This window comes from Pteropus vampyrus, unplaced genomic scaffold (assembly GCF_000151845.1).
Source record: "Pteropus vampyrus isolate Shadow unplaced genomic scaffold, Pvam_2.0 Scaffold43, whole genome shotgun sequence".
Lineage (NCBI taxonomy): Eukaryota > Metazoa > Chordata > Mammalia > Chiroptera > Pteropodidae > Pteropus > Pteropus vampyrus.
This window is the reverse complement of record NW_011888824.1, coordinates 2,406,574-2,416,036: the sequence shown is the minus strand read 5'-3', so window position 1 is coordinate 2,416,036 and position 9,463 is coordinate 2,406,574. Positions and strand designations below refer to the sequence as shown.

Below are 9,463 nucleotides of genomic sequence, written 5' to 3'. Positions count from 1 at the left end.
CTCCCTCTCTCCTTTCCTCTCTCAGTTCTTTCCTTCTGACTCCCTGATAATCTCCAAAATATTTTTGGCTCTTTTATCACAGATAGAACAACTATTTATTGATTTTTTACTATGTAGAAGACAATCTTCTAGGTACTGTGACCAAAGGTGATTAAAGTCCCTTCTTTAGTGAAGGAAAAATAATATATAAATAAAGTAGTAAAATAGCCCACATGTGTATGAGTGTTAGGGTAACAAGACAAAAAGGGAATGCAGTAGTGAGTGGTGGGGACAGTAATGCAGAGTCATCGTGGCCTTCCTCTCTAAGGAAGTAACTCTTGAGCATTTAACCTAAACATCCAGGAGCTGCATGGGGGAAGGTGGAGGAAGATGTATTCTAGACAGAGGAGACAGCAAGCAAAATTACATATTCCAAACCCTTGCTCCCTTTAGGACTAAGCATCTCTAAACTGTATCAACTGATTCAGTGGTTCTAAACCCTGTCTGTATGATAAGATCATTTGGAATCTTAAAAATATGGATGCCTGTGCCTTACCATAGACCCATCAAATTGGATTCTCTGGAGGTGAGGAAGGGAAAGCACCTGGATGTTTGTATTTTATAAATCCTCATTTGATTCTAACTCCCAAATTGAGAACAACTGACCTTAAACAGTGCTTTTCAAACATTAAATGCATAGATCACATGGGAATCTTTCTAAAATGTAGATTATGATTCACTAGGTCTAAGGTGGGCCCAAGATTATGCATTTGTAATAAATTCCTAAGTGATGCCAATGCTACCAGTCAGGTGGTGTACCAAACAGAAGTATCAATACTCGCCTGGGAGCTTGTTAGAAAAGCACATTCTCAGAGAATCAGAAATCTGGTGATTCAATCACCTCTTGAATCAGAAACACTGAGGTATGGCCTAGTGTCCTGTGATTAAAAAATGTCCTCAGAAACCCACTAAAAGTTTGAGAACCAGAATGTGTCTTGGTATTTAGATAGTTAGTTTGGCATCTGATTGTAATCCGAGTTGCGTTTTCTATAATTGTTTCATGTAGATAGGTCTGTTGAAGCTTCTCAAGCACTCACATCGACCTGAGGGGGTGAAGCCACAGTGCTCTCATTTCACTCAGTTTCTATGCAGAGCAAATCCTCTTTCATTCTGGGAAGAAGAAGAGGAAGTGGTGCAGCTCGAGTTCCAGATTTCAGCTCCTGCCTCCAAAGAGCCCCTTTGTTCGCTCAGCTTGTATGACGTTAGGAGCTTGCGAAGTCCCTGCATGTGATGCTCTACGGTTGCAGGCGTCACCTCCAAGGATGTGATTTATTAAAAGCCCTGCTGGAGCAGTTTAACTCCTGAGAAGGGATATTGTAACTCACCTCTAACTACTTTCCTATCAAAAAATCACCTCTGTACTGCTTCTCTTTGTTTATAAGCTTCAGTTAATGGTTTTCTCTCCATTAGGCAGCTCAGAGGAATGCTGTTTAGAGAACTAATTGAATTCTTGACAGTTTTGGGCATGATCCAAAACTGCTCCAAATCTCCATATTTTCTGTTATGTATTTTCCTCTTCTAACACATGCATAGTTTTGATACCTCTATCTGCAGAACATAAGCTAGAGGTTAAAACTATGTACATGACCGCATATCATGAATATGGCAGCACACGCTCTTGACGTGGAGAAGCTATACCTCATTACTTTGAAGCAGAGTAAAAAGAAATCTTTGAACTAAGTTTAAACTGAATATGTATATTTTTAAAATCCTCCAAAAGAATCAAGGTATTGTTAGAAATTGTGCTGTTTATGAGATTAATTTGCGAATGAAGAAACAACCCATTTTTTCTCTCCTTCAACCAGCCCCACTCCACCACCACCAAATTTGAGTAGTTCCTCTTTCCAATCACTGAAAAGGTTATGGATGGAACATTAGCACTCTTGGCTATTTAAAGAAATTTTTTTCTGGCTCTTAGCAGTTATTTAATTACAAGAGTCGATAAGTTAATCATCAAAATAGGAATTTGTGGGACTTCATCCAATCATGGGTGAAAATGTGCTGAAAGGCTAAAGAGGAAGTGTTGACAAATAAGTAAATATGTAAATGAATTTAATTATGAGGAAAAAATTAGAAAAATTTCTTTTGATTTAAAAAAATTTCAATATCAAGCTAAAGAAATTATACAGTTTGGGGATATGTAATACATGAAGCATGTGAAGACTCGATTGCTATAGCCACTCCACAGTGCGGTCTAATGTAGTGTTGTACATTTGCATGCATATTTAGACTCTGGAGCATGTTTTATTCTCTAGTTACAGATTTCCTCTAGATTGCTCACGTGGGAAGTTTGGAGGCATTATAACGTTACATTTCACATCTTACCTCTCCTTTAATACTTTTGCAATACACTTGTTTCCCTCAAAATCCATTTGTTCCTACTCTCTGATTCCTCAGTTTGTATCATCATCCATATTTCAGGTTCGGGGTGACAGGTGTGTCTGATCTTTTGTTGTTCTTATCTTTTTTCAGCTGTCATTCATTGAAAAGCATTAAATATTTGAGACTAGTAGCATCATCTTGCATAGAATTATACTTGGCCCATAAAATATTTCATAGCTGAAATCTTTGAACATCTGCCTGGGATGCTCAGCAGAAGTAAATATTCTCCATCATTTCCCTTTTACAGTTTGTGGAGATGAATGTACGGGCCTTCTTCTCGGTGACTTGGCTCGCCTGGAGCAGATGGCCACGAGCATCAACCTCACTGGCCCGCTGCCTGCTCCATATAAAATGCTGTATGGTCTTGAGAATATGACTCAGGAACTAAAGGTAGGTTGCAGCAGTAATAGCGAGAACCAGAGAAAAGATGACAGAAGCTTCTATAATAATTGGTAAATATTCTTTCCATTTCCCCAAATCAAGGCAAGCACCTGTTAGAGAAATTCAGAGGCTGTCTTAACCAGCGTTTTTCAAACTTCAGTACTATAATATACAGGTTGCTATTAAGGAAAAGAGGCCTATGTTCCCCATGTTTGGCCTAAATCATTTTCATTATGTTACTTAAATATGTGCAAACATAAAATCAGGTGAACTCCTTATACTTATAGCTCTATAAAATCAAAACACATTAATTTTTATGAAAGCCTCAAAAATTAAAATTAAAAGCATTAATATAAAATAACATGTTTTTTGCTGAAAGCGAGTTACTGCTTGCAACAAGAATCTGATACAGACTCCTTCCATGCCAGTTCCTTCATCAGCACATGACATGTGGTAACTCCTACCTTTCCACAGCTTGAACCAGAGAGCCCCTTGTCAGGGTCCCAAAATGACATTTGGCATCACTCCACAGTTCAAATGATTCATGTCCTCAATCTACCATATAATAAAACATACATGCAAATGTAGGTGCTGAGATCAGGTGGTCTTTCCATCTCTCAGGTGCTCAGCCTGGGTTCCAGAAATGCTTACGTTAACATTTCAGTTGCTTGGCAAAATGAAAACATAAAATTAAAATTTTGTGCAAGAGAATAAGTAGACCTCTGAAAGTACTTGAATAAGAACTAATTTGAGAAGTACTATTCTAAAACATTGTTAAAGCTTTTAATGGGATAGGAAGAAATGTTAAGGAAATTGGGGTTCATCTGATGAAAAAGATGAAAGATAACTGCATAAACACTATCAGTCAATTATCAAATATTTATTGAGAAGTTCTGGGAGGCTCTTAGCTCTCTAGGGGTTTCATGACTCCTATAATGTAGTCATTACCCTCAGGAAGCTCAAAGTCTATGGTTTAAAAAAATAATTAAACAATATAATTCAACATTTAGCAAAAGTACATAATTACCATGTGCCTTATAAAAATTTGACATAAAATAAAATACAGGGATTGGAGAAACGGGTAAGATTCAGAGTAATTATGGAATGCATTATTAATGAGAGTATAATTTGTATTGGAATTTGAAAGATAGACATAAATTTAATATGCAGAGAAATATTGGTGGGGACTGGAGAAAGAAATCTAAGATTGATTCACTAGGCACCAGAAGAATATACGGAATATATTCTTTAATTTGGACCCTGGCCTTTAAAGTATTATCATTCCTATTTAACAGAAGAAGAAACCAATAATAATGATAGTAAGAATAACTAATATTTATTGACAAATATCTTTGTGTTAGGCAATTGACCACTCTTACATGAATTGTCATATATAAATCTTAAAATAAACTCCAAGAAGTAGGACATGAGTAATGTATCATCTTAGTAGGGAAAATGAGGCACAGAGAAGTTAACATGTGAGACACAAGGTCACATGGCCACTAGGTGTAGAGCCGGGATTTGAATAGAGGCAATATTACTTTAGGGCCTGTGAGAATGAAATCACCTTTGCAAAGCTCAGAGAGAGAAAATAACTTGTCTGGGAGGATTCAGTCCTCCAGTGGCAAGGTCTCCCTGTTCCCAGGCCTATACATACCCTTGCCACCAAATCTAAGACGGCCACATGAGCAGAGGCACAGGTGTGAATTAGCAAGGCCTATCTGGCAGACATTAGAAGTCAGGCCTGCTAGTGAAAGATAAAGCTTGAGACTCGAGTAGGGCAGGGAGACACGAAGGACAGCCTTGAAAGCCAGGCAGAGAATTCTGAGTTTACCTTGTAGGCCCAATATTGAGGACTGGGAAGAGTTTTAATAAAGAAGATGACGACCAGTTATTTTCCTTATACACAGGGAGAATATAAAGACAATTAAACTCTGAAAGCGCATACTTCAGTAGGACATAATTTTTAAAAATAACAATAATACTTAAGCAATGGATGGAGTGCTGAGGGGCCATACTGGGATGGTTCTGATCTGTGGTCACTATCTAAGCCAGGAGTTTCAATTACCTACTTCCTTATGGCTGGGTGTTGGTCAAAATGACTTTGATTTTTCTTAAATTTCAGTCTTTCTTGATTCTGTGTTTGAGTTCTTCCATACTTCATTTAATATCTGGATACCTGGTATCCCATTTTGATATTATAAAACCTTATGCAAGTTATTTACCCCTTTTGTTCAGTTTCTCTAACTGTATCAGTGCTCCCTGGGATCTAGCCAGAGACCACCAGGAACACACATGTGATAGAACAAAATGGGGTTTATTAACTCTTTGCAACAAGGGACACTGCACACAATGGGAATTTGGGGTGTCTCAATAGAGAGCATTAGGAATAACTTATTAGTATTTGCATTTGTGCTGGGCAATTTGGGGCAGGTTCAAAGAAGGAGGAGTTCGTGCTGGATTGAGTGCTATTAGGAAGTGGGAGTAATTCCGTAATTTAGTATTCCAATGAAGTTTATCTAGAAGGAGGGAAGAACAAAGGGAGGTTAAAGCTATGATTAGGAAGGATACAGTGGTCATGCATATTAGCCAGGAAATGGGATTTGGGTATTTTTGTGGTCTGCACAGAGACTATGGTTTTGTCGGTGCTTAGACAAGATTATGGAGTGGTCTCATTTTGTTTCATTCGTCACTGTCACAGACTGACCCTGTCTAATGTTAGTGTTTTATGAGATTGATTATAGTTAATAGGAGAAGAAAATGGCCTATCTGTGAGTGCCAGGCCAGCTCCTACCAGCAATGAGGTCAGGCCAGTTAGATAATGCGTGGCCAGTTCCCTCTGTCAAGGACTGCCATCCTCTTTTTAACCTGTAAATGATATCTTTGTTGATTGAAATGGGAGGCTTAAAGAATCAGCATTCATAGGACTCCATTTCTTATTGGCTATGTGATCATGTGTAAGTTTTCAACTCTCTTGAAGCCAGTTTCCTCATACACAAAATAGAATAACATTTACCTCATAAAACTGTCATAAAAATTAAGTGAAAAAACAAAACAAAAACTCCTGGCACATAGTAATTTCTCAATAAATTACTGCAATTTGTATTATTTGCCAGAATATTCCACATACTGTTTTGTGTATATGTGCCCAATTGAAATGGTTTGTTTTCTTTTTCTTTAAGGGTGATAAGCCTAAGTTTTTTGTATATAAGGGGAAAATATGTTTTGTTAAATGTTCAAGCTCATGATCACTACAAAACTATTTACTAAAATGTATAAATGAATGAAATATTTTTCAGCACTTGCTCTCACCTCAGAGGGCCCCAGAGAGGCTCATTCAGTTGGCAGAGGGCAACTTGAATACACTCGTGACAGAAATGAATGAGCTTCTAACCAGGGTAAGTTGGCAAAATCATAAATCTTCTTAAAGTAGATAGATCATGTAAATTAAGAAAAATTACTTCAAATTTCTGAAATGCAAATCTTGTTCTTTCAAATTCCCATTTTGGTGCATGAAATAGATGTATTTTTGATTTGCTACTTCTGCCTCAAATAAAATCTGAGAACCCAGTAGCACAAAAAAAGTTGGAATATTTAAGAAGTGTCAAGAACAATGGCTAAAAATATCAGAATGACAGTATATTTTGAAAACTCCAGTAACTTCCATGTTAAAGTTTTTTTTTTTTTAATCAACTTTGAATTTCTAAAGCACTGCCTTTGACTATATAAGGAAAAAAGAAAACAAATGAAAATACTTGTAGTCTCTTTGAACTAATCATGGAATTTTTACATGTATATAGCAATAGTCTAAATCAGTATTCCCACACAAGAGGAAACCTTCTTTACTGTGAAAACTCAAAGCATTTAAGACACTTTTAGAATCCAAATGAAAAGTCCATATTGCATTTATCAGACTTTTTAAGGAATTGGGAGTTTTAAATTTTCAAAGCTGTAAGAGGGTTAAGGTTCTTTTTGTTGGTAGAGAATGAAGAAAACAACATAAAGTCTGCCATCTTGTGGCCAGAATAATGCATGAAGAGAAAAACCTGCCTGTAATTTAGGGATTCAGTTTGATTATCTAAGAGCGTTAAATGACAAAGAATAATTCTTACAGATTATCTAGTCCATTTTTTTAAAGAAGAGATACTGCAGGCCATGGCATCGAAGTGAATTATTAATAGCCATATAAGTTACAAAATCCAGGGACCTAAGCAAGCCCAGAGCCCAGCTCCCCACTGTCCTGATACTGTTTCCACCTCACCTGCTGCTGGTTTAGGAAAATTTCTACAGGGGAATCAAATGGGCTTCTGAACACATAAATGCTGAACAATAGCTCTGATGTTACAAATAGCGTACTAAACGCTTTTTCATAATCTTATACTAGCAATGTGGAATGTACAGATGCAAAATAGAGCTTCTTGCCAAACATTGACATTAGAATAATGAGTACATTTATCTCATATTAATTGAATATTTAATAATTTTGTATTTGTTATCTGAATACAACTAAGTAAGAAATTTTAAATGAATCAGTAGAGTAAACAATTCAGCAAATACATATGAATGTTCACATACAAAGCCCAAGCTAGGTGCTGGCAGATGAAAGATACAAATGATGCTCAGTCTCCATCTTCAAGGAACTTGAAATTGTGTGTGTGTGTGTGTGTGTGTGTGTGTCTGTCTGTCTGTCTGTTTGTGTTGTGTACATAAGCATGTAGGCATGTGGGACAACTATAAGTATATAATAGAACCTGGAATAAAATAGATATGTACCTGATAAATGTGTACATATGGAATAACAATCTTGTTAAATAAAGGTAATTAGGAAAAATTCCATGGAACAGGTGGCATTTCATTCATTCATTTAATTGATATTTATTGAGGGTCTACTATGCTCTAGGCACTAAGACAGAATGACACATGCTAGGGATAGAAGTATAAGCAAAACAGACACGGTCATTGCCCTCATTGAGTTGATTACAATCTAATGATCTGAGCCTAAAGATGCATGAAATACATCACTAAAAGAATCAGATCTTTATTATGTTTTAGCCTTCATCCTTGCATTTTTCCAGCAGACTCTCCCATACTATATTTTTAAAAATAGCCTTTACATTTTAAAGAAGTTTAAGATTCAAAGCAAAATTGATTGTAAAATACTGAGAGTTCACGCATACCCCCTGATTTTACACAAGCATAGCCTTTCCATTATCAACATCCTTCACCAGAGTGGCACAATTGTTACAACAGATGAAACTACATTGACAAATCATTATTAAATCAAAATCCACAGCTTACTTTAGGGTTTACTCTTGGTGTTGTACATTCTATGGGTTTTGACAAATGTTTAACGACATGTCTCCACCATTATAGTTTCACTGTCCTAAAATTCCACCTATTCTTCCCTCTTTCCTCCCTAACCCCTGGAAACCTGTCTCTATAGTTTTGCCATTTCCAGAATATCATATAGCTGGAACCATGTAAAATGTAGCCTTTTCAGATTGGCTTCTTTCTCTTAATAAGATACATTTAAGTTTTCACCATATCTTTTCATGGCTTGAAAGCTTATTTCTTTTTTAGCATTGAATAATATTTTCCATTGTCTGAATGTACCACAATTTATTTAGCAGTATACCTATTGAAAGGCATCTTGGTTGCTTTCAAGTTTTGGCAATATAAATAAAACTGCTGTAAATATCCAAGTACATGAGCTTTCGACTCATCTGTGTAAATACTGAGAACACAATTGCTAGACCATATAATAAGAGTATGTTTAGGTTTATAACAAATCACTGAACTGTCTTCCAAAGTGGTTGTACTATTTTGCATTCCCACCAGCGGTGAATAAGAGTTTCTATTACTTCACATCCTCACCAGCATTTGGTGTCGTCAGTGTTTTGAATTTTGACCATTCTAATAGGTGTGTAGTGTTATCTCATTATTATTTTATTTTACCCTTTCCAAATAACATGATTTTAAGCATCTTTTTATATGCTTATTTGCCATCGATATATCTTCTGTGATGAGTTGTCTTTTCAGGTCTTGCTATGGACTGAATATTAGTGTCCCCTCCAAAATGCCTATGTTGAAATTCTACCCCCCAAGGTGATGGTTTTAGAAGGTGAGCACCTTTGGGAGGTGATTAGGTCATGAAGATGGAGTCATCATGAATGGAATTAGTACCCTTGTAAAAGGAACTCAAGAGACATCCTTTTCCCCGTCCTTGTTTTGTGAGGACACAGTGGAAATGAAACTGTCCATGAGCCAGGAAGTCGGTCCTTTCCAGACACTGAATCTTCTCAGAACTTGGTCTTGCACTTCCCAGTCTCCAGAACTGAGAAATACATTTCTATTATTTATAAGTCACCAAGCATATGCTATTTAATTATAGCAGCCTGAATCAACCAAGACAAGTTTTTTCCTCATTTTTTTAAAATGATTGTTTATTTTTTATTATTGTTCGAATAGTTCTTTGTATATTTTGGATAAGTCCTTCATCAGGTATAACTTTTGCAAATATTTTCTGCTAGTCTGTGGTTTGCTTTTTCATTCTCTTAACAGTATATTTCTCAGTACAGAGTTTTTAATTTTAATAAATTCCAGCTTATCAATTATTTCTTTCATGGATCATGCCTTTGGTGTTATATCTAGAAACGCCATG

General features: G+C 36.3%; 1 protein-coding gene across 1 annotated transcript in view; it reads left to right on the top strand.

The window, feature by feature from the left end:
- The window catches only part of LAMA2 (laminin subunit alpha 2), a 391,580-nt gene that overhangs the window by 260,953 nt on the left and 121,164 nt on the right, over positions 1–9,463 (top strand). Inside the window, exons 34-35 of the mRNA XM_023529836.1 lie at positions 2,669–2,811; positions 6,102–6,200. Of these exons, the coding sequence (XP_023385604.1) occupies positions 2,669–2,811; positions 6,102–6,200 (242 nt within the window). The remainder of the gene's footprint in view (positions 1–2,668; positions 2,812–6,101; positions 6,201–9,463) is intronic.